Source organism: Panthera pardus, unplaced genomic scaffold (genome assembly GCF_024362965.1).
Source record: "Panthera pardus isolate Hobbes unplaced genomic scaffold, ASM2436296v1 HiC_scaffold_16, whole genome shotgun sequence".
Taxonomy (NCBI): Eukaryota; Metazoa; Chordata; class Mammalia; order Carnivora; family Felidae; genus Panthera; species Panthera pardus.
This window is the reverse complement of record NW_026526721.1, coordinates 121,733,519-121,759,373: the sequence shown is the minus strand read 5'-3', so window position 1 is coordinate 121,759,373 and position 25,855 is coordinate 121,733,519. Positions and strand designations below refer to the sequence as shown.

At 42.9% G+C, this 25,855-nt stretch overlaps 1 protein-coding gene across 1 annotated transcript; it reads left to right on the top strand.

Annotated features, from left to right (window-relative positions):
* Nucleotides 1-11: 11 nt before the first annotated feature.
* TRIM42 (tripartite motif containing 42) lies at nt 12-25,855 on the top strand. Its single transcript, XM_019438038.2, has 5 exons — nt 12-520; nt 4,321-5,018; nt 12,745-13,568; nt 16,539-16,763; nt 25,604-25,855. Exons 1-5 carry the CDS (start codon nt 180-182, stop codon nt 25,688-25,690), a joined length of 2,175 nt encoding a protein of 724 aa, XP_019293583.2. The 5' UTR covers nt 12-179; the 3' UTR covers nt 25,691-25,855.

Sequence of the window (25,855 nt, the reverse complement as noted above, 5' to 3'; positions counted from 1 at the left end):
ACCCAGGAGCTTCCTAGTAGGGACGCCGCCTGTAAAGGTCTCACGACAGCCAACCTCTTGCAACCTCCAAGCTGAGGACCTCATCAGAGGGAGGAGGGACTCCTGCCTGGGAGCCCACAGGATTCTGGTAGAGAAGGCATCAAGAGCTCTGGGCAGCCGGTAGCCATCATGTAGGCGCCATGGAGACGGCCATGTGTGTTTGCTCTCCATGTTGTACATGGCAGAGATGTTGTCCTCAACTATGCTCCTGTCTGTGCTGCAAGTTCCTCTTCACCTCAGAGCGGAACTGCACCTGCTTCCCCTGCCCTTACAAAGATGAGCGCAATTGCCAGTGCTGCCACTGCACCTGCTCTGAGAACCCCAACTGTCACTGGTGCTGCTGCTCCTGGGCCAATGACCCCAACTGCAAGTGCTGCTGCACGACCAGCAGCAACCTCCAGTGCTACTACTACGAGAGCCGCTGCTGCCGCAATGCCACCATCACGTTCCACAAGGGCCGCCTCAGGAGCATCCGCACCTCGTAAGTGCCGGGCGCCCGACGGGTTCCTTGCCAGCTGTGGGCTCCATATGTAACCCCGCCCCAAGTCCCTTTCTCCCTCTGAAAAAAGGAGGCCAAGAACTTTGTAGCAATTAAGCCTGTCCTGAACAGCCAGTGACCACATCTAGCCCTGAGTCCCACATCCACGCCCCACCAGCTGTGCGAATAGGCACTGGGCTCTCTCACCTGCACTAAATAGTAGTGGCTAATACTCAGCGTGTAAGCCACTTGCCAGGCACTGCATGTGTGACCCCCAGCAACCCTCACAGCACGCCCACCACACCAACGAGGAAACGGAGCCTTTGGAAGGTGAAGTTGCCCAGGATCACACAACTAGTAAGACGCAGCCAGATTTTGAACCCGGAATCTGTGTCTTAACTTAAAAATGTTGCACTGCAAAATGGAGAGTATAGGATCTGTTGTGATTCGGTGGGTTTGGGGATTAACGTATGCACCTTGTAATCTGTTACGGGATTTAAAAATATAAGCTGCCCTGTCTCTTCCTCCTCTGAACTTTTGATACCTTCAACACTTATTGGAAAAGTAGTAACTTCCACAGGCCACTTTTGACCCCTATGTCCTTTATAAGTACCCCAGACCAACTCCTGCCAGCCTTCTCATTCTTCCCATCTGGAAGTCATGCATCTCAGGGTCTCAGTTACTCACGTGGGGCATGAATGCTCTGTGACAAGCAATTGCATATTCTCTTCTTGCTCTGTCCAAGGCAGTCCTTTTATGTCACATGTGAGGGGAGTTTGGAGTAGCAAGGGCAGACTTCTTAGAGAAGGAAAGATCACAGCTCAGAACCATAAGAGGAGAGCTTTTGGAGAGGCAGAAAAATGAGACGCAGGTTTGAAGCCTTCCAGGCTGGAAAAACAATTCTGTGAGTAAAGTTTCAGTGAATTCAGGAGAAGGATATGATCCAACTTGCAGTTCAGCACCTAGGAGATGCTTAACAAATACTACTCTCCATTCAGGGAGCTCTTGCGGTGTTTGCATGAGTAGAGGATCCAGGGGTTCTGGATGCAAGTCCAGAGGTTCTCAGGTGCAGAAAGTAGCATCCACATTCCTCTCTCCTGACTCAACGCCCCATTTCCTGCATATCAGCCATGGAGAGTCACTGGCCACAGTTCAACGGAGGAGGGATGACATTGGTGTTGTGGGAAGATGCCTTAGGTCAGTAACTCCCAAACTTTGCTTTACAGGAATCACCTGGGGGTCTTTACAAAGGTCCTCACTGCCAGACATTCTGATTTCATTGGTCTGGGGGATCACCTGGACATCAGAATTGTAAAAGCCACCCCCAAGTGATACTAAAATGCAGATGGCCTGGAGGGATCAGAGGGAAGCCAGGAGACCTTCCGGGTGGCACAGTGAGAACCCAGGTGCTAGGGGAACAGGCCTGAATTGAAGAGAGGGTGTGTGCAGAGGAGGAGAGGCCAGATATCTCAGCAAGAAGGCAAGGCTGCTGGGTCTGGTGGCTGTTTGGGCATGGAGCCACAGCCACTGAATGCCCGGGTCCAAGCCTGAGGCTTTCAGAGGATAGTCAGAGATGCTATTGCAAGTGTCAGGAGGTGGGCAATGGGTACACTGAGGCTTGTCTTCCATCTGGCCTCTCTCCTGGTTTCTGAATCCCTGCCTCCCCCTGCTCCTCATCGCCACTTCCTGCTCAACACCTTGCTCATCCAGCCCACTCTGGTCTCAAGTATCTCTTTCTGACTTTCTCATTTCTTTCCCACTTCCTTTTTGACCTCCACCCAAACTCCCTGGGCTGCCTCTCAGCCCTGCTGTTTCTTCTACCAATGTCACCTTCCCTCCCGCTTTATATTACACCATGCCATCTCCCTTTTTATATTACACCATGATTCTCAGAGTCCTACCTTATTGAACTAAAGAGGTTCATCCAGCTACCACGTACACAACTCACTGTCCCTCCAGTGACCCTTTTAGGGCCCAGGCAGGAGACTGAGAAAGCAGAGAGGGAATGGGCTGAGAAAATCGAGGCCAGCAGGCCTAGGACCCAGCATCCAAATCCTTAAGGGATGAACTTTCCAGGAGCCTGAGTGCCACAAAAGGCATTCTCTGCCACCACAGGGCCATTGCCATTCAGTATGCTTTGGCAACACCTTTGACTGTCTGGGCTCTGAGACATAGGTCCATGGGGAAGGAGATAGGAGCATATAGGAACCTCAAGAAATCAGAAGCAGAAGAAAATACAGCCACAATGTCAAGATCAACACCCAAATATCACTAACGTGAACAGAAGATAAGAGACAGGATCAGTCACAAATTGTGTATCTGTTTACCTCCATCCCCACAGCTAATTCATTTATTTTCATAAACTGCTTTTGCCCTGATTGTAGCTTCTCAAAATATGCATTTGAATTTTACAAGTATGCTTTTACCTCATCCATGGTTCCTACAATTAAATACATGAAATCCACCTCAGACAAATAAAGAATCACACACACACACACACACACACACACACACACACACACACACACACACAAATAATAGAACCATATACTTCTCATGGACGTGACCACTCTTTTCCTCTACTGTGGACATTAGCTGGCCAGTACCAGAGGGGACTAATTGCCGAGGCCACATTTATTGAGTCCTTACTATGTATCAGCAGTTAGTCACTTTATCATGGATTACCTCATGTAGACTTTGTAAAATTCTCATGAAGGAAATAGTATCGTTAGCTTTGACCATTGGATTACAGATGAGAAAAGTGAGAATGGGAGGAATTAAGAAATTCGTCTCAAAGGTGCAGCTCTAAATGGGTACATTCCATCATGAACAATCTGTCCCTAGAGCCTAGACCCTTAACTCTTACCTGTCGGTCTGCTGGTTCTAGGCTTGGTTCTAGGGACTGACCTCCTGGTGTCCTGAGGACACTTTACCCACCCTCTTCTGTGTTCTACCCTATATACCGTAATACTGATGATGCCAATGCCTGCCAAGCAAGAACATGCTTATAGGTGGACAAGATTGGATTTACTGAGTCACTGCACCAAGTGAGAACATAGTTAAGAGTAAGGTGTCTCAGTAAGAAGGCATCTGCAAGTTATTATGAAATTTAGGCTCATTTCAGGTCAGGAAATGGGGGTAAATCTCCTATCAGGTATCTTAATAAAAATCTGGTTTACAAGATGGGAAGGTCACAGGGCACCAAATGCTGCAATCGGTGAAAAAGCAGCAGTCGCTCCCATGAACCAGGATAGGCGAGATCTGGTCGTTTTGTGGTTTGGACGATGTTCTTGTCTTGCTTGCATTCAAACAGGAGGAAGTGGTCTTATTTCTGCTTTGCTCCATCACAGTCCCAGAATGGCTTTGTAGGGTGTTGGTGTTCTGTGACTTTGCTGATGGGCAACAGAGCACTGAGGCCCCACTGATGGTGCCAGACCAGTCTGTCCTGCTTTCTCTTCTTCAAAATTCACAATGTGCAGTCGTTCAGCACTTACTGTGCTCTCAGTCAAGCTTTGTAGGTATTAAATGTAGTTTTAGTCCCCTCAAGAAACTATAATGTGACTACTAATTTTATAATGACGCAAAAGGCAAAGAGAGGTCAATTAACTGCCCTGAGGTCACCCAGCTAAAGGATGTTGGAGGCAGGCTTAGAACCCCAGTGCCCTGGCACAGAGCCTGTGCTCCCCACCATCACACTGGCCTGCCTGGCAGTGACCTCCAGTTCTTCCAGAGGCCAGAAACGGGGTGAGCTCTGGAGCCGGCCGGCCTCCTGAAGTCCTCCCCGTGTCCGCTTCTCCTTCCAGCTCCAAGACCGCGCTGCGCATCGGCAGCAGCGACACCCAGGTCGATGAGGTGAAGACGATGCCCGCCAACAGCAACCTGGTGCACCATCTCTCGTGCCCCCTGTGTAACCGGCTGCACCTGCACTCGTTCATGCTGCCCTGCAACCACAGCCTGTGCGAGAAGTGCCTGCGGCAGCTGCAGAAGCACGCCGAGGTCACCGAGAACTTCTTCATCCTCGTCTGCCCCGTGTGCAGCCACTCGCACTGCATGCCCTACAGCCACAAGATGCAGCTGCCCGAGAACTACCTGCGCGGGCGCCTCACCAAGCGCTACATGCAGCAGCACGGCTACCTCAAGTGGCGCTTCGACCGCTCCACCGGGCCCACCCTTTGCCAGGTGTGCCGCAGTCGGCGCATCGCCTACAAGCGCTGCATCACGTGCCGCCTCAACCTCTGCAACGACTGCCTCAAGGCCTTCCACTCGGACGTGGCCATGCAGGACCACGTCTTCGTGGACACCAGCTCCGAGGACCAGGACGAGAAGATCTGCATCCACCACCCGTCCAGCCGCATCGTCGAGTACTGCAGCCAGGACAACCAGCTGCTCTGCACTTTCTGCAAGACGGCATTCCACAACGGCCACGACACCGTCAACCTCATCGACGCCTGCTCCGAGAGGGCGGCCGCCCTCTTCAGCGCCATCGCCAAGTTCAAAGCAGGTCCTGGTCCCCTCCCCTCCCCTGCACAGTCACCCCTAGTTCAGGTACTGATGGGGAGAATGGCTCCAGGCAGTCCACTTGGTGAGAGCCTCCCCCACCTGGTGGGCCAGTCCAAGCACTGGGAAACACTGAGCCAGGCTGCCAGGCACTGGGCTGGTGTGCACACCGGGCAACCATCACCAGCCTCCTAACCTCCCTGGGCCTTGGCTTTCTCATCTATAAAATGGGCATAGGTAGTAACTCCGCTGGGTGATTGTGAGGATTAAATGGGTTATTCTATGTGAAGCAGGCAAAAAAAGTATCTGGCACATAATCAGTGCAGAAAGATTCTATAATCTTGGTTATAATCTTCATGACCTTGGGCCTCATTTCCTCCTTTGGAAAATGATGAGTTTGATCTTCCAGTATCCTGAAGTTCTGTGAGCCTTTCTGAAGGGTTTTGTCACAAAAGTTGAGTATCTTCGGTGTTTTCCCAACTTGCAGAGGGAAAAAATTAAATCGATGTTGAGAATTATTTCAATTTAAAATTTTCCCCAACAGCGTTTTCCCCAAAACTTGCAAACACCAAAGTAAACAACTGGTAACAAACACATAATAACAGAAAAACTCAGAAATAGCCAATAACATTCTGATCAACAGCTGGTTTTTCCTCTGCATGCCTGCTCAAGGTTATTTTATATTGGTTACCTATAAAATAGTACATTTTGGTTAAGGGAAACTGAGCCTAGTTTCCATGCTGGAACCCAGTACAACAATATCTTGCAGGGTTCAGTAAAGAGCCTCATAATTTCTGGGTGTGGATCCACTTGATTAGACATGAGGATCTCCGGCATCCTTTTAGGGCTCTTAGCCCCTGGGAATAGCTTCCTTGAATAGAGGCCTACTTTGCCCAGGCCCTTTAGAAGAAGTATCCTGGTCTCCTCACTCCTCCTGCAGTACAGGAACTGAAATTCCCTCCATGAATAAGACAATGGGGATTCCACGAGTTCACTGGCACAAGGCAACGTGTAAATGGCAGACCCAATCTATCTGACTCCAACATCCATGTTAAATCCATAACATTCCTTTGACAACCTTCTCTGTGCTAAACAGCGACCAGAATCTGAAGACTGGAGGACTGGAACACAACAGAAACCACCACCACCACTACCACCCCCACAATCTGTGGTCTATCTCATTTCCTTAAGGACTAGCCTGCATCAAGTGACCAAAGTGCCCCAGATCACCCCAGCCCTTTCCCTTTGTGTCCATGTGTAAATATGCCTGAACATATGAGTGGGAGAGTTTTTCTCTGAGCTGCACATAAAGGTCCTATTGGATGTAGAGATGGGTCAGAGATGGACTTTGCTAACTCTGTCACCTAGTACCTCTCACCAGCATGGATGTTTCAGGAATACCTTCATTTCTCAATTGCTTATACTAGGAAACATTGTTTGTCGATTGATATTTACTCTGTTTTGGAACCACCATCAGGGAAGTCTCTATATTAAAGAAACTCTATAGGAGCCACATTACCAAGCAAATGGGTAGTCCCACTGGTTCCCAGAGGGTTTTCTTAAGGTGGACTCACTGCCTGTGCTTGGCTGGATTCTCTGGGGCCTCAGCATGGGAAGGGGTTGCTGCCTATAGTCTGCTGTGCCCCCCATGCAACCATAAGAGGCCTGGGCCTTTAACACAGGAGAAACCTAGAATAGTTTTCTCAGAGTCCAGAGCACCTAGAAGCCAGACAATGAAATTCAATTCAATATGAGGGGACATCAGTTCAAATTCCAAAGAGTCCAGCAATTGGAAGGAGACAGGGATCACCTTCATGGCATATCCATTTATTTATTTTTTAATTTTAATTTTTTTTTTAAATTTACATCCAAATTAGTTAGCATATAGTGCAACAATGATTTCAGGAGTAGATTCCTTAATGCCCTTACCCATTTAGCCCATCCCCCCCCAACACCTCCAGTAACCCTCTGTTTGTTCTCCATATTTAAGAGTTTCTTCTGTTTTGTCCCCCTCCCTGTTTTTATATTATTTTTGCTTCCTTTCCCTTATGTTCATCTGTTCTGTGTCTTAAAGTCCTCATATGAGTGAAGTTATATGTTTGTCTTTCTCTGACTAATTTCGCTTAGCATAATACCCTCTAGTTCCATCCACGTAGTTGCAAATGGCAAGATTTCATTCTTTTTGATTGCTGAGTAACACTCCATTGTGTATATATATATACCATATCTTCTTTATCCATTCATCCATCAGTGGACATGTGGGCTCTCTCCATACTTTGGCTGTTGTGGATAGTGCTGCTATAAACATGGGGGTGCATGTGCCCCTTCGAAACAGCATACCTGTATCCCTTGGATAAATACCTAGTATTGAAATTGCTGGGTCCTTAGGTAGTTCTATTTTTTATTTTTTGAAGAACCTCCATACTGTTTTCCAGAGTGGCAGCACCAGCTTTCATTGCCACCAGCAGCACAAAAGAGATCCTCTTTATCCGCATCTTTGCCAACATCTATTCTTGCCTAGTTGTTAATGTTAGCCATTCTGACAGGTGTGAGGTGGTATCTCATTGTGGTTTTGATTTGTATTTCCCTGATGATGAGTGAAGTGAAGCATTTTCTCATGTGTCTTGGCCATCTGGATGTCTTCTTTGGAGAAGTGTCTGTTCATGTCTTTTGCCCATTTCTTCGCTGGATTATTTGTTTTTTGGGTGTTGAGTTGGTAAGTTCTTTATAGATTTTGGATACTAACCCATTATCTGATAAGTCATTTGCAAATTCTGTCAGTTGCCTTTAGTTTTGCTGATTATTTCCTTTGCTGTGCAGAACCTTTTTATTTTGATGAAGTCCCAAAAGTTCATTTTTGCTTTTATTTCCCTCGTATGGAATATCCATTTATATGTAGGTAGAGAATTTACCCTGTCCATCCTTTCTGAGGGAACCTCCTCCCCCACCCCTCAAATTTTTTTAATTTAAAAAATTTTTTTAAATGTTTATTTATTTTTGAGATAGAGAGGGAGAGAAACAGAGCACAAGCAGGGGGCGGGGGGCGGGAGGGAGGGCAGAGAAAGAGGGATGCACAGATTCCAAAGCAGGCTCTGAGCTGTCAGCACAGAGTCCAATGCGGGACTCGAACTCACACACCATGAGATCATGACCTGAGCTGAAGTCAGACTCTGAACTGACTGAAAGGTGCCTCCACCCCTCAATTTTTTTTTTTTAGGATGTTGAAATTAAAGCTTTACTCAACATTTTACCTTTTCTCCAAAAAATTCAAGATATTTAATTTTTTTTTAAATCAAGAAGCAAGGTATGAATTTTAACACTCATCCTTAGAAAGGAGAAAGTCCATTTTGGGGAGATATGCACCTTCTTAAACACTGGAGGAGTTCCCACAAAATTCATATAACATTAGTTAATGGCATAATTTCATACACACAAATTTCATATACACACAAATTTTCTAAATTTCCTCACAACTCCTCTGTACCCACAGGAGTCATAAATAAACAGTGGATTGCAATAGTTAGCACTGATATTATCTTATCATCTCTTTTTAAAAATGGCAAATGAACGCTGTTTTAGACTTTGGCAAGTTGGCAAATTTTCATAAGAATGTATGTATTCCCACACATACGTATTGGTCTTTATTCTAGATGGTTTACTTTCCCTGGTGCTAGATGCATAGGTATATAATTATATGTTTGCATAATCATGATGCCAATTTATGTCATTCTAAAAGAATCTAAATAGTATTTTATGACATTGGGTAGGCAAAATAATCAGGTTAATTTTAAATGTTTTATTTATATTTAACATACTTATTTATTAAAAATTATTTTATGGTTATTTGCCCAACTGCTTTATGAACTGCTTTTTCCTTGGGCCTCTGAAGAGTAAGCATGTTTCTCTATTTGTTGTCAATGAGATTAGTGTGATCATTTTGGCCACTTGAAAATTAACTTCAATCATACCATTATGTATTCTGTAGTCTGGTTTGGTAACTACATACAAAAACATCAGCATCTGACGTATATCAGCATCTGTTCACTACTGTATAATTCATAATAGCAAAATATCGTAAACGTCCTCAATGTCCACAATATGGTAATTCTTTTTTTTTTTGTATTGAAAATGTTTTCAGCTTTATTATGAAGTGAGCTGGGTATTAAGTGAAGTGTGATGGATATTAAGGAGGGAACCTGTTGTGATGAGCACTGGGTATTATATGTAAGTGATGAAACACTAAATTATACTCCTGAAACCATTACTACACTATATATTAACTAACTAGAATTTTTTTTCAATATATGAAATTTATTGTCAAATTGGTTTCCATACAACACCCAGTGCTCATCCCAAAAGGTGCCCTCCTCAATACCCATCACCCACCCTCCCCTCCCTCCCACCCCCCATCAACCCTCAGTTTGTTCTGTTTTTAACAGTCTCTTATGCTTTGGCTCTCTCCCACTCTAACCTCTTTTTTTTTTTTTCCTTCTCCTCCCCCATGGGTTTCTGTTAAGTTTCTCAGGATCCACCTAAGAGTGAAAACATATGGTATCTGTCTTTCTCTGTATGGCTTATTTCGCTTAGCATCACACTCTCCAGTTCCATCCACGTTGCTACAAAGGGCCATATTTCATTCTTTCACATTGCCATGTAGTACTCCATTGTGTATATAAACCACAATTTCTTTATCCATTCATCAGCTGATGGACAGTTAGGCTCTTTCCATAATTTGGCTATTGTTGAGAGTGCTGCTATAAACATTGGGGTACAAGTGCCCCTATGCATCAGTACTCCTGTATCCCTTGGGGAAATTCCTAGCAGTGCTATTGCTGGGTCATAGGGTAGGTCTATTTTTAATTTTCTGAGGAACCTCCACACTGTTTTCCAGAGCGGCTGCACCAATTTGCATTCCCACCAACAGTGCAAGAGGGTTCCCGTTTCTCCACATCCTCTCCAGCATCTATAGTCTCCTGATTTGTTCATTTTGGCCACTCTGACTGGCGTGAGGTGATATCTGAGTGTGGTTTTGATTTGTATTTCCCTGATGAGGAGCGACGTTGGGCATCTTTTCATGTGCCTGTTGGCCATCCGGATGTCTTCTTTAGAGAAGTGTCTATTCGTGTTTTCTGCCCATTTCTTCACTGCATTATTTGTTTTCAGGTGTGGAGTTTGGTGAGCTCTTTATAGATTTTGGATACTAGCCCTTTGTCCGATATGTCATTTGCAAATATCTTTTCCCATTCCGTTGGTTGCCTTTTAGTTTTGTTGGTTGTTTCCTTTGCTGTGCACCCCTCAAATTTTTTTAACCAGAGTTCAAACTTATTTTTAAGGACTCAACTTATTTTGGGGGAAGGTGCCATAAATCTACATTTTAAATAAATCTTCAAGTAATTCAAAATCAGGTGATCTGACAATACACTGAGAAACTCTGGGTCCTGGAGGAAAGATCTAGTTTGGGTCGATTGAAGCTGTGGTGTCGACCCCCAGGTGCACACTGGAACCCCCTGGAGAGCTTTACTAACTAGGGCCAGCAGCAATGACACCATCCAGGAGCCCGGTAGGCATGCAGAACCTCAGGCCTCACCCATACCGATTTTGTGGGAATCTGCACTTTTAACAAGATCCCCAGAAGATTCCCGGCAGCTGCTAACTGCCTCACCTGGATTCCTGAGCCCCAACTCAGGCCAATTCAGAATCTCAGCAAGTGAGGCCAAGAGGAGAGTTTTCTTTAAAGTTCTCCCAGAAGATTCTGGTGCTCACAGAGGACTGAGAACCACGACTGGAACAATTAAGAACATAGGCTTTGGACTCAGATAAATAGAATTAGAGACAGGCCTTGGTTTCTCCCATATACTTGCTGTGTGACACTGGACAGTAACTTAATCTCCCTGAGCCTTAGTTTCCTTATCTATCAATAGGAACAATATCTTCCTCATAGGAAGATACATGTAATATATTATAATAGAGAGATATGATCCATAATATGTGAATTATATAGATCTGGCCCATAATATTTAATAAATAATAGCTACTTTTAGTGTACTCCCTGAGAGAGATCTAGACTTAACTTTGCTCTAGGACCAGCTCTTGCAAAGCTGCCATATTTGTAAGATGGGAGGAGGGGTGCTTCTGGCCTCCTCTTTCTTTTCTCGTGGTGCTGCCTCTTTCCCCCTCACCTAAAGAATTTTTATGCTACCTCTCAGGACTTTACATAAACTTAATTAATCTCTAATGAAGCAAGGAATTTCCTATGCAAGATTCTTTAGCAGTGAATAACTATTGAATAGTCAAAGAAATTAATGAACAAAGTGGAATTTCAGCTGCCATAAGCCACAGTAGGGCTTGCATTGGGGAGGGCGGGAAGCATTTCTCAGCTCCTCTGCAATCACCCTGATAGTTTCCTGTTCAGCCCCTGTCTGCATTGCTTCCTCATCCCTTCTGTGCCAGCCTGAGAGAGGAGGTGGGCAGAGGAAATAGCGGTTTCACAAAATAGGCTGAAGAGTAACACTTACCCCAATGATGTCAGAAAACAGGACAGAATGGCTTTCACTCAATAAATACCTTTCAAGCCCTTCTACACACCCTAGTCATAGTGATAACTAAAAGAGCCATGCTCCCTGTTCTCATGGTCTGACAGGACTCCTGGGTTTCTCTTACTCAAATGCACATCATTGTTAAAATGGCCACAACCCACAAAGGTCCAGCTGACTGTGCACCTGGGAATATGTTAAGAACAAAGTACAAAAAAATCTTGGGCACGCCTACTCCTGAGTAAAATCTGATGAGGATTATAGCCCATCAATTCACTACAAAGTTGGCCTATCAAGGGAGGACCTTACCTTTAGACTAGGCCACAGAAGGTTGACATGTCTTCCCATCACTGTCACAGCCTGATGCCTAAATCACTGTAAAGCCAACAAAGGTACTCATTTCAGAGAGATGTACCACATACTCTCAATCATAGCATCCTCTATACTATAGTATCCTTGGATTTATGAGTGTCTTGAGCATTGGTGCCCTCTCATATTCATATCTGTATCCCTAGTACCTTGGAAGGCATGTGACATAGGTATCCAGTAAATATTTGTTGAATGACTGAGTGAACTTAAAATCCAAAAACCATGTAAGAGGATCCAGAACAAACTGGGTTCTCTTTGAAGTGCAATAGCAGACTCTTTTTTAGAAAGAAATGAGGAAAAGGCAAGAGAGGAAGCCCAGCTGATTTCCTACTGTTGTCTAGGTCTGGGTTTTGGTGAATGAGGCAAGGCAGCATTTAGAAGAAGTCATCAGAAATTTAGTTCTTTCTCTTGCCCCTGCAGAAGCTTAGCTTTCCCACAGGGAAAACCAGTCACTTTGAGACATCACCTCTTCTCAAGTCCAACATGCTCACAAGTGATGTCTGAAACTCATATCAAGGGTGGCCTTGAACTTTCAATTCCAACCCAGGGCCGCAGGGATTACTATAACTATAACTATGCCAAGGAAAGAAAGGCTGGGACTCCTGAGGGAAGTATTAGACAAGGAGGCGGCGTTGGGGGGGGGGGGGGATCCTGAGGGAGGCCAGATGCATCTCATAAACCTGTTCAGGCCTATTGCAGTTCAACTACAAGTGCCCTCCCTCCCTCTCCACCCACTTTCATGGAATCTGAGGGAATTCCCTGCAGTCAGCTTTGACATCTGGGGAGATGAAAGTTTTAACCAAAGTAACTAACCTGGTTGTTTTGCAGTCCGCTATGAGATTGATAATGACCTAATGGAGTTCAACATTTTAAAAAATAGCTTTAAGGCGGACAAGGAGATGAAGCGAAAAGAGATTCGAAATGGATTTCTCAAGCTGCGCAACATTCTACAGGAGAAGGAGAAGTACATCATGGAGCAGATAGAGAATCTAGAGGTGTCCAGGCAGAAGGAGATTGAAAAATACGTGTATGTCACAACCATGAAAGTGAACGAAATGGATGGTCTGATCGCCTATTCCAAGGAAGCACTGAAGGAGACAGGCCAGGTGGCATTCCTGCAGTCGGCCAAGATTCTGGTGGACCAGATTGAGGATGGCATCCAGAGCACCTATAGGCCTGACCCACAACTCCGGCTACACTCCTTGCACTGCATGCCCTTAGACTTTGCTGAGCTCTCCAGTGCCATCCACGAGCTCTTCCCCACAGGGCCCAAGAAGGTACGCTCCTCAGGGGAGTCCCTGCCCTCCCCTTATCCCATGCACTCAGAAATGATGATCTCCAGGAAGGTCACTTTCAGCACTCACAGCTTTGGCAACCAGCAGATATACCAGCGAAGTTCCTCCTTGCTGTCCTTCAACACCACCAGTGGTGAGAAGGCCAAAATGGGTCTGGAAGCCTATGGGCGAGCCCAGTCAGCCACACCTGCCAAACCCACAGATGGCCTCTGTACCTACTGGAGCACAGGGGCAGAAAACCAGCCTGTGCAGAACAGCAGCAGCTTCCACAACTGGTACTCATTCAATGATGATTCTGTGAAGACCCCAGGCCCAATTGTCATCTACCAGACTCTGGTGTATCCTAGAGCTGCCAAGGTAAGGAAGGCTCTGGGCCCATGAGGAAGGCAGGAGGATGGGCGGTATGGAATGGAGGTGGGTAGTCAGCAAAGGTTGCACTTACCTCTTTGACCTCTGGGGTTCAGTCACTCAAATCTGCTCCTAAATTCCTAAAATCTTAAGTAGCACAATACTGGCTTAAACCAAATAATGTATTTAACTCATAGTCAAAAATCTATCTGAAGGCCCCAACCCCATTTCAAATGCAACCCAATTTGGGAACCAAAGTAATTTGAAGAGACTGCTTGGAGGGTGTAATGTTTCCCAGGGGCAAAGCCTGTAATTGTAGACAAAACACAGAAAATCCAATTAGAAATATAGGCTCCATTATCTATCAGCAGTGATTCCTCTAAATTGCTACCTTTTCTAAAGAAAGTATTCATACTCTCTATGATTTGGAAAGAATAGAAGGATAATCCCCAATGGAATTCCAATTCTAATCTCATAAGATTCAGTTTTAGAGGGAGGGAGTGTTGATCTCTCACAGACCTCTACAACTGCCATCATCTGACTTCAGGAGACATGACTCCTCCTTGACCCTCTTGACCTAACACGGACAAATAACCTTTCCCTTAACATTCCATTCAAATCCAGCTGAACCTAAATCAAACTGTTTATAGAATGTGTTATTAAAGTTCAAGGAAGGAAAAAGATTAACTTGCAATTAGAGATCCTGTTAGAGCATAACTTGCCTCTCTTGGGGTTCCCTACAGGGACATCTCCCAGGCCAGCCCATGGCCGGCTTTCATGTGGCAGGGCCCATCTTTTGCGCTCATAATCTGAAAACATTCCCAAAGACTTTTAGCATCCTTGAAGTCTAAACCATTTGTTCTCAAACATTAATGTGCACCTGGAGGTCTTGTTAAAATGCAGATTCTGTTTTAGTGGGTCTCAGGGGGCCCTGAAATTCTGTTTCTAACAACCTTCCAGGTGCTGCCATTGCTGCCAGTCTGCACACCACACTTTAGTATCAAGGGTCTAAAAACAAGAAAATGAAAGCCAGACACTGACCAAGCTTTACTTTGCTGTTCTCCTGAGACATCATAATCTATGTTTTAGAGGCTATAATCAACAGCAAGAATGACCTTACTCTGAAAAGTAGAATATACCTTCCCATGGGCTATCAGACACAGCAAAGTATCTCTACCCTTCATGTAAGAGACACCTACAACTGAGTAACCGAACCTTCATTTCCAAATGATACCAGATCAGCAAAGCCTCCAGTGTATGTGACATTAGCTCAGTGATGGCATTAGGTCTCTCCATGCAACTTAGACCTGGGAGATTGGCAGTTTCTCGCTCTGGTGATGTCTGCCCCATAATTGGGCTTGGAAAACAGTCACCCCATGCCACTGGTTAGTGGTCCCTGCAAGAGCCCAAGAAAGGGGCCTAGGAAAGTCAAGTCATTGCCTGTCAAGAGAGGACACCTAAATCTACTGCCAAATAGTGGTATTTGATGTGAAGATATCAGTGATCCCTATTAGGATCATGGAATGGAAATCATACAGGAATCCTAGTGTTTAGTGATGCCGAAGATGAAATCTGTGCTGACTTCTCTTTCAAATTATGGTTGACTAATAACCCACTTTAGGCTTTTGGCATAGAAAACATTCTCAAAGTTAGTCTTATAACTTGTCAAATATGTATCTTAAAAATCCTAAGGATTTTTTCCTAAAAACTCAATTTTATTTCTAGAAAACTTTCCCAGAGAAATGATTAAAAATTCAGGTGAAGATTCATGCCCCCAAAGTCCTCACTGCATCATTATTTATTGGAGTGTAAAATTAGAAACAACCTAAATGTTTGACTACTGAAAGATTAAATCACTTATGGGACAGCTATTAAAATGGTGCTTTACTAAGTTTTTAATAATATAGGGAAATGTATAAAATATAAAAAATGAAAGGAAGCAGGAATCAAAGCAATATAATCCAAATTGTATGCATTTCTGTATTTGTGAATGTTCTAAAATTGGAAGGAAATGAATTTTGAACTGAATTTTGGGATTATAAGTGATGTTTATTTTTGTCCCTTGTATTTTTTCTGCATTTTCGAAGTCTTTTATAATGAGTATGTTTGTTTTGATACTCAGAAAAATATAAGTTAATTTTTACTGACAAGTTATACAAATTTATAAAAAGTTTTAAAAGTATAAATATATAAAAATAACTACAAATTAATTATAAATTCACAAAACTTTATGCACTTAGGAGTAATTTTAAATTAACTTTATAAACATAATAACATTTAAATTTGTTAAAGCTTAAAGAATACAATATCTGTTTAGAAATATAATCATTATAAAATATTTATGTGCCAGACACAATCTGCTAATTGATATTTGTTAATATATCTCTTTCCGAAAGCTGATATATTATGTTTTGAGTGTGAATATATATTCTTCATGCCTTGGGTAAGCCATTGCACCTCTCTGGTACTCTACTTCCTTATGTGTAAAATACAGGCTTGGAACAGATACACTTTTCATTGTCTAGTAGTCTGTGGTTCTATTGGAATTTGCTAAATGTAACCTTTCTGAGCCTCAACTGTAAAATGGGATAATAAAATCTCCCTTCCAGGGACTTGTGAAGACTAGGTGAGTTAGGCAATGTCTGACACAGAATCTGATGCATAGAAGGTATTCAATAAATGGCAGCTACCTTGGTTAATGGTGTCAAGAGAACAATGGTCACTGCCATGTTGGCTGATGGTAACAGAACCCAGAGGAGCATTCTTCTGTTCTTGAAATGCATTATGAGCATCATGTCAAGTCTTATCAGGTAGCCTTTCAAGACTGCTGCACATAGTCCACATTGAAGTCCTCAGCAGCTAGAGGAGATGGGGTCAGCTTAAATCTGCCCCACTGATAGTTAATGGCACAAATCTTTACGGGAAAGAAAGCTGAATGGTGTATATTAGTACCACACCCATATGTTCATTGCTTCATAGGTTTATTGGACATGCCCAACAGAAGATGTGGACTCTTTTGAGATGGAATTTTATGAACTCGTTACTACCCCTCCTAACAATGTACGGACAGAACTCTGTGGGCAAATTCGGGATATAATGCAGCAGAATCTGGAGCTGCACAACCTGACCCCCAACACTGAGTATCTTTTTAAAGTCAGAGCCATCAACAATAATGGTCCTGGACAATGGAGTGACATCTGCAAGGTACTGTGCACATTTTTTTTCTCAGACTTTCTTTGTAAGTTCTGGATGCAGCTCTGTCAGGATGATCACAAGATCACAGAACCCACAGTGTGACTGCCCCCTCTAATCCCAGAAAACTTGTTAACTCAGAGTCAAAGAGAGGGCTGCTGGCCTCAACCCACTTGGCAAATGAGGCCTAAGAATTGTTAGTTCAGTTTGATTCAAAAAACATTTGGGCCAGGCATTCTGTTAGGATGTAGACATTCCGAGGAAAATAAGGCATAATCCTTACCTTCAAGGAGCTCAGGGTCTATTAAACAAATAATTGTGGTATGAGAAGGACAAAAAAAGAGTTCATTGTTAATCCCAGTGGTGATTCAAAGCAAGCGTAGGGTGCCAGATTTAACAGACATAAATACAGGGCACATACAACAAATAATTCTTAATGTAAGTATGTCCCATGCAATATTTTATTTGTTGTTTATCTGAAAGTCAAGGAGTAACCACTGAGCATGTCAGAATGGTATCCCCCAGAAAAAGGGACATGATTATTCCTATCTTTCTTTGTGATTCGAAGCTGACTCTTCTTTATATCTCTGGGGGATATACGTTCATGAGTATAATTTTATTGATACTCAAAGGAGAAAAGGAAGAAAAATACCAAGAGCTATCATACTGTAGAACCATAATGTTGTTCTTTGGGATACCAGTAGATTATGGCTTAATCAGGAATTCTTTAGAGGAAAGACAGTAAGTTCATTCATTTCAGCTTTTGAAAAGAGAAATGTATGGTACAGAGAAAGAGGAGTCTCATGAGACCACTTCCAGCCAGGACAAACATCTAATCCTCAAGGGAACTAGAAAGCCATCAGTTTCTCTCCCTTCCTCTGTCCATCTCTCTGTCGCTGTCTCTGTCTCTCTGTCCTCCCTCTGCCCACACTTCCATGTCTGCTTCTGTCTGAATCTGCACCACTTTCAGCTAGTTTGTAGTATTTCCTCCCCTAAATTCAGCTTGCTTGTGGCTTTGGATTGTCCTGGCCCAACTTCTGTGTGACCAACACAGTCTAACTAGCAACCCTCCCTTTGTCTCAGGTCAAATGTTTGCAGAAGAGAATCTGATTGGTTGCTACTTCTAGCGATGAGGGAAGCACAAGGTAGGGTGGGGGCAGGATTATGCTGTAGGTCATTGTACCAGTAGCAAATCAGCTGAAGGCAGAGGCTCTCTAGTCCATCTGGACTGCTTCTGGAGCCAGCACCCACATGAACCCCTTCCCACTCTCATGGAGGCCAGATACTCACCTGGGCAGGAGGCAGAAGGAGAAAGTCGGCCTGCCTGCTCCTCTCACTCTACCCCAGCCAGCTACCCTGTCAATTGCCCAATTCTTGTTGCCACCCTTCTTTCCCAAGCATGGAACACCCACAGCTGCTACCATATTTTGCAGCATGTCCTTTCAACTATGGATTTTTCCTTCATCTAATTCCATCTGCCTTCTCATTTTTTAGAAATTCCTCAGAAATGTCTTGCCCATGAAAGGCACTCAGTGCTGTTACTAATATTTTTAAATGTATCTCCTGTCGTTTTTACATTCTAGGCACAAGGACAGGGAGTGGAGAGACTGAAGTGTGTCAGCCTGTCTTAAGTAGATGTTTTGTCCTCCCTCTTAAGCTCTGAACTCCCTGAGAACAAACTTCACATCTAATTCATCTCTCTTTCTCCCACAATGCTTACCACAGCAATGTGCATATCACAGGTTCTTAATGGTTATTGAATGAATACATGACTGAAAATGTGATCAAACAAATGAATATATGAATGAATGTCTAAATTAAAGAGTGAAGAAATAAATGGATGAATAAAATTAATAATTACAAAGTACCATAAGATGCCCAAAAGCTAAGTGTTTTATGCAATCAGTCAAGAAGTAACATTCCCCCTAAAATTGTGTTTATGCGATTAATTTGTACTCCCTATATGGGAAGGAAACTCATTCCAGTTTCTTTGCTTTTTAACACAATTTCTAAATGAGCAGAGCACTAATTAATGAGGTTTTCTGGAAGCTTCATTTTTATCTGACTTGCAGAGCTGCAATATAGATTTTTCCTTCAGAAGTAATTCTTCCTCCCTCTTTGTGATTATATTAGCATTCCAGGGGAAACACTGGTTTCCTTAACATTTGTCATGATTTGCATAAGTAAAGGCTTCAATAGCAAATGAAAATAAGATGGTGTGTTTGAATGACATTTATAAAGCTTCATAAAAGTAATGACTTCAGTTCTTTCCCATAAAATCGAAATACTTTTCCTTTGGCATCGGTCCTATGCAGGTATTCCTGAAAGGTTTCATTTAAAATGCTGTAATGAGGTAGCAGAATCATTTCTTATCCAAAATACAATATTTCCATCATACATACTTTTGAAAAGGAAGCGAAATAACACCTTTCATATTTGATTTTCATAGTCTGTGACTTGCTGATTTTTTTAAGGGATTTTATTTGAAGTATAATATACAAAGCATGAAAATTAACGTGAATGCATTTTAAAGGTCCCATTTATTGAAGGCCGACTCCCTGTCAGATACTGTGTATTCGTTACCACTGATCATGCCAACCACTGGAGGTGGGGAATTATTGCCTCTATTTTACAGATGAGGAAACTTAGGCTCAAGAGGGAAAGTGCTCTCATGTAACTGAAGAAAGAGTTGAGTGGGAACTCAGTTCTCATCCAAGGCTGGAGCTCTTTGTTCTCCTGCACCACAGTCAGATTCAGCTAAATCTGGGCCAGTGGGCCCCACCCTGGGGACCTGGCACCTCATTCTGGGAGAATATTGTCAAAGCCAACAGCTGTGAGAGCAGGACTTTTTTTCTGAGAGGCAAGACTGAGCATTGGACTTGACCTGGTGTGCCATGGCCCAAGGCCCAACTCCACTAGGCTGTAAGCCCAAAGTGGACAGGTGCCTTGCTGGCCTTCCTCACTCCTCTCGGCCCACAACCTTCAGCCAAGAGCCTCTTACATCCAAGAGCCTGATAGTTTTGAAGGAATGAAGAAATGTATTTTTAGGCAAGTCATATATCCTTTATCCTCAGTTTCTCTTCCTGTTCTTCCTTTAATCCTCAGGGTACCTCCTGACCACCATCCACATTTCTGAAAAGAGCCTCCTTACTTTGCCTCCTTACTTTGAAATCTCTGCTAACTTCCAGGAAGTCTTCCCATGACAAACCTAACTTTCTATCTGTGCATTGGTTTCCCATTGCCACCATAACAAATCAGCAGCTTAAGCAATACAAACTTACTTATTATCTTACAATTCTAGAGATCAGAACTTCAAAATGGGTGTCACCCAGTAAAATCAAGGTGTGAGCAGAGCTGTGTTCCTTCTGAAGACTCGGAAAAGTTTATTTTCTTGCCTTTTCCAGCTGCTAGCAGCAGCCCACATTCCTGGGCTCATGGCCCCTTCCTGCATTTTCCAAGGTAGCAACATCAGGTTGAGTCCTTCTTACACCTTCATCTCTCTGGCTCTCTTCTGGCTCCCTCTTTCTTTGAAGGACTCTTGTGATAACATTGGACCAACCTGATGATTCAGCATAATCTCTGTCTTAAAGCCAGCTGACTAGGAACTTTAATTCCCCTTTACTGTGACACATAACACATCCACATGTTCTCAAGATCACAACGTGGATATCTTTGGGGGCCAAAATTCTGCCTACCGCAGTCTATAAACCAGATATCCCCAGCTACATCACATTTGGAGGTAAAAATTCAGGCCTAACAATAGTCACAAACTGCTACTTTTCTGGGCTTTTCCTGATTACCTCTTCAGGAAATGCACCCATTCCTGCCCCCACTCATCCCCGCAAATTCCTCCCCAGTCTGTATTGGGGGTCACCTCTGGTGTCTCCCATGTGCTCAGGAAACAGCCCTGCCAACTACTCTCAGTCTCTGCAGTGCTGACCCCTTCCTGCCCAGGCTGGAACTCTAGGCACAGAGCCAGGCTGCCTGGCCTTCCTGGGCATCTTACCTGGGTTTCATGAAATCCCCCTACTGGTTTTACCTCTGTCTCTACTTCAGACCTCCTGTCCAGGCTGAGATATGCATCTTCAGGAGGTGGGGTTGCAGGGCAATCTGAGAGACCAACACTATCCCACACTATCATACACTCAGAATAACTGCCCCAAACCTACCTCACCCACCCACATACTCACAGCCACCCCCTGCCCTGAAATGAGAGAAAAATGGTTTGCACTCCCTATCTCCTTAGGATTTATTCTTTTCCAAATTGCTGCTTGATCCTTCATGCAAATAGAGAATCCTATCACCTGCTCTCTACTTGCTCTGCAGAAAGACATGAACCCTGGAGTGAGGATAATTTAGATCAAGCTGGACCTATTACTTTTAACTTCATACACAGAGGGTTGAATTAATCATACACTTCAGTTCATGGTCCATTTTCAACAATGGCCTATGCAAGGCCCTTTTCTTGTCTATGTATGTATTCCCTTCTGCAGCCATTCCTTCCCAGACATCCATTCTAATACGTTTCATGTATATCTTATTGCTTTTATGAGTTCTTACATGGTATGTATTGTTTTGAATGTGCTGGTAATTTGCACAAATAGTGTTGTGCTACTTAACCCTACTTTGTTTCTCACCTTTTCTCCCAGAACACTGTGTTTTTTATGCTGTAGCAATGTAGTTATACACATTTAGTCCCTTACTCCTAATGCGGCCTCATCTTTCACAATGTGCATTTGGGCACCATATTTTACCTGTTCACTTAGCCAAGACAGACACCCAGATGATCTCCAGTAATGATGCAGTGAAGAGCCTCATTCGTGGCACTTTGTGGGCAGGATAGGGGTATGAGAATTTCTCTGGAACATTGTATTTGTTTGCTAGGACTGCCATACTAAAATGCTACAGGTTGGCTGGCTTACACAACAGAAATTTATTTTCTCACAGTTCTGGAAACCAGAAGTCCAAAATCATGATGTTGGCAGGTCTGGTTTCTTCTGAGGCCTCTCTCCTTGGCTGGAGACACTTGCCTTTTCCCTGAGTCCCTCACATGGCCTTTTCTCTATGCCAGTGCACCTTTGGCAGGTCTCTGTGTGTCCACATTTCCTCCTTTTATAAGGACACCAGTCAGATTGGATTAGGGCCCTCCCTAATGACCCCATTTTAACTTAATCACTTCTTTAAAGGGCCTCTCTCCAAATACAGTTGACCCTTGAACAACATAGGTTTGAACTGTGTGGGTTTACTTATACACTGACTTTTTACAGTACAGTACTATATTTTCTCTTCCTTATGATTTTCTTAATAACATTTTATTTTCCCTATCTTACTTTATAGTAAAAATACAGTGTATAATACATACATAAAATATGTTAATTAACCATGTTAATGGACCAATTGACCAAGTCATCAGTATGGCTTCTGGTCAGCAGTAGGCTAATAATAGTTAAGTTCTGGGGGAGTCAAAAGTTATACATGGATCTTTGACTGCACGGGGGTCAGTGCCCCTAAGCCCTGCATTGTTCAATGGTCAACTATACAGGCACATTCTGAAGTACTTGGTGTAGGACTTCAACATATGAATTTTGGGAGGACATAATTCAGCCCTTATTAGAATATACCATGAGTGAAATTGCTGGATCACAGAGTATGTGCATACTTGATTTAAATGTGTGCATGAACGTGTCCATAAGGAATGAATGAGGGACCCTAGAGCCTAAGCCCCACCTGTATGTGGCATGGTCCAGCTTTCTACTATTTTGTTAATCCAATGCGTACAAAGTGCGATAATCTCCTGACTGTTTGAAATTTCATTTCACATGCTTGTTAGTTTTCAGGATTTCCTCTTCTGTAAATAGCCTGCTAAATATCTTTCACCCATTTTTCTATTGCATTTGTTCTTTTTCTAGGTGATTTGCAGTATGTTCTTAAATATTCCAGATAATGCTTTTAGACATTGCTAATATCTTCTCTGTTCTGACATTTGCCTATTAACTTTGTTCATAGTGTATTTCATGAAACAACAGAAAACTTCCATTTTGATATGACTGAAGTCATCAATTGTTTTTTTCTTCTGGTTTGACCTTTTGAAGTTTTATTTAAGAAAGTCCTTCCATAGGCTTAGTTCACAAAGATAATCTTCCTCATATTCTTTTATTATTCTTTTATTAACTTTCATTTTACCTGTCAAACTTAGGACCTTAATCCATCCAGAGTCCACCTTTGTGTGTAGTGCCAGGTAATGATGCACATTTTTGACCGTCTAGTGAGGCAGTTTTTCCAATAGCATCTACCAAGCAATGTCTTTTCCATTAGTATATGGTAAATGTGCCACTGCGATCTTATATTAAAGTGCCATATATTCAAAAGTTGTCTCTGAGCTCTCTATAGTCTCCTGTTGGTCTATGTGTCTGTTTTTATGTCAATACCACACTGGTTTTATTGTTTAACCTTAGCTTTCTGCTTTGTCTTGATGAACTGCTAAGGTAAGTCTACCCATTACCCTTCTTTCTATTTTAAGGTTTATTTATCTAATCATAGGAATTTGTTCCTTCATATAAATTTTGGAGCGAGTAAATTGAATTCCTAAAAAAAAAAAAAAAATCCAGATAGAATTTGATTAGGATAGCATTGAGTCTCTAAGTTAATTTGGAGACATTTGATATTTTTGTAATAGGTCTGACATTTATTAAATCATCTTCAATGTGCTTTACTAGGGCTTTTAAATTCTTCTCATAGAGGTACTATATGTTCCTGGTTAACCAGATAGTTGACAGACTTTGTAGATATTATGAATGTTATCTTATATTTGATTATATTTTCTAATGTATTGCTGGTTTGGAATAAAAGCCATTGGTGTTTGGAGGTTAATCTTGATTCTAGAAATCCTGATAAACTCTCTTATTATTCTGAGAGTCTATCTGTTGATTTTGCTTGCTTTTCCAGGCTATGGTCCTATCATTTATGAATAATGATAGTTATATCTCTTTCTTACAATCCTTGAACCTCTATTTCTTTTCTTTCCCTATACCTTTGGCCAGGGCCATGAGTCTTACAGAAAATAGGGGCTGAAATACTTGATATCCTTGTCTTATTCCTAATCTTAATGTTTCTCCATTGAGTTATGAGGATTTTTAATTTAGTTTTTGTGGTGTATAATTCTCATTGAGTTAAGGAAATTTCCTTCCACTTCTGAATTGCTGAGAGCTTGTACAACCTTATGCAAGTTTTTTTTATTTATTTGAGACAATCATATGATTCTTCTCCTTTAGGCATTAATGAAATGAATTACATTGATTTTCTGATGTTAATCTTGACTTGCATTCATGGAATTAACCCCATGTGATCATGCTGTGATTATTTAATATACTTGGTTTTAGTTAGCTCATATTTTATTTTGGATTATTGTATCTATGATCATAAGTGAACTAGCCCTATAATGTCTTGCCTATATTGTTTTTATCTGGCTCCAGAATCAATATCTTATTAGCTTAATAAAATGAGGTAGGAAGCTTCTGCTCTTTTCCTGCTTTCTAGAACAAACTTTTCTTAAAAGTTTCTTAGAATTCATTTGGAAAACCATCTGAGCATTTTGGGTAAGGAAGGGGATGTCAATTATTTCAATTACTTCAGTATCTCATAGACTGTTCTCTGTTTCTTTTGTCCTTTTTCATATGATCCCCTTGTTCATAGACACGCCCCAATCCTTACTGCTCCATCCACACATCACACATGATCTTTGTCTCTGGAGACCCTGACTATGACAAAATTCAACTCCCCTATGTTGTATGAGTCAATTCCCAACTCTGCCACAACACTGTTATTCCTTCATTATCACCCACCCCCATTGCTCAGTGTGTTTCTTTAACACTATTTTTATTACCCTTACCAGGGCTGTCTCTTTGTGTTATCTCAATTTTTATCCAGCAATGGGTAACATAAAGACTTACTAGCTTTGTATATAGGGACATTGTACAAACATCGCTCTTTGCCACCCAAACCACACCTCCACCCCATCTGCCCTGTGAGTCCTGATTCATCTAGACAGAGCCTACTGATCCAGTGGGCTCTCATTCCTGGATCTCAGCCTCACTCCCTAACCGCCTCTTCAGTCAATGTGTACAGGGAAGGAATGGGAATGCTGCCAGACCAGAGGCACGGAGAAACCTAGCACCTTCAAAGAAAAGCAGGGAGATCCACGTGTAAAGCTGAGTCGGTTAGACTTGTAAGAAACTTGCTTAGTGCAGTCTCCCCTTTCCAGGTAGTTCTGACCACTCACTGCGATCACAGACAGTGTGAACCATCAGAGGGAGGCAACTGGCAGATATACATTTGTGGTTCTATTCACCTTTCATCCACTTCTCTAAGAAGCTTCTCTTTACCATAGCCAATGTTGGGATTACAGAGATGAAAGATGGTCACTTCCCCCACACCCCAGTCAGAATGCTCAGTCTGTTAAGAGCCAAACACATTTGATGGAATTTACAAATGATAAGAGCTACGACAGAAGCAATTTCCAGGGGCTGGGGGTCACCTGGAGGGCTATTCTATGGTGAAGCCCACCTGGGGTCACAGCATGCAGTTAAATGAGGTGCCTTTTAAGGAAATGGAACCTGGTCTGTGAAATCCCAGTCTCACCACATATTAGGTATGTGACTTTAGAAAAGTGAGAAGTTACCCAGTCCTTCTGAGCCTCAGTTTCCTCTCACTCATACAGTGGGGTCAGTGGCACCTGCTTCGTGAAGAGTTAATGAGATGATGTGTGTAGGGTCTGGTGCACAGCAGTGGCCAAGCTCCTGGAAGCTGCTGTTTCCCTTGTGACTGGTGCCATGGTTCTCTGCTTCTGATTGCAGGTGGTAACCCCAGATGGGCATGGGAAGAACCGAGCTAAGTGGGGCCTGCTGAAGAACATCCAGACTGCCCTCCAGAAGCGCTTCTGAGCTCCTCGCAGAGCAGGAAGCAACCTCAGCAATGTACCACAGATAGACATATATACACACATACATACGTATTTTTCTCAACACATGCTTCAGTGAGGCTATCACTGTAGGCGATGTTCCCAGGACTTCTGAGTCTTCTAAGAGCTAATAAAAGGAAATGGCTGA

Bases quoted from the DNA above. Each gene is read 5' to 3' on its own strand.
- TRIM42 (XM_019438038.2), top strand. From the start codon at position 180: ATGGAGACGGCCATGTGTGTTTGCTCTCCATGTTGTACATGGCAGAGA. The intron at 521-4,320 runs GTAAGTGCCGGG...TTCTCCTTCCAG, and splicing joins CTCAGGAGCATCCGCACCTC to CTCCAAGACCGCGCTGCGCA. The intron at 16,764-25,603 runs GTACTGTGCACA...TTCTGATTGCAG, and splicing joins AATGGAGTGACATCTGCAAG to GTGGTAACCCCAGATGGGCA.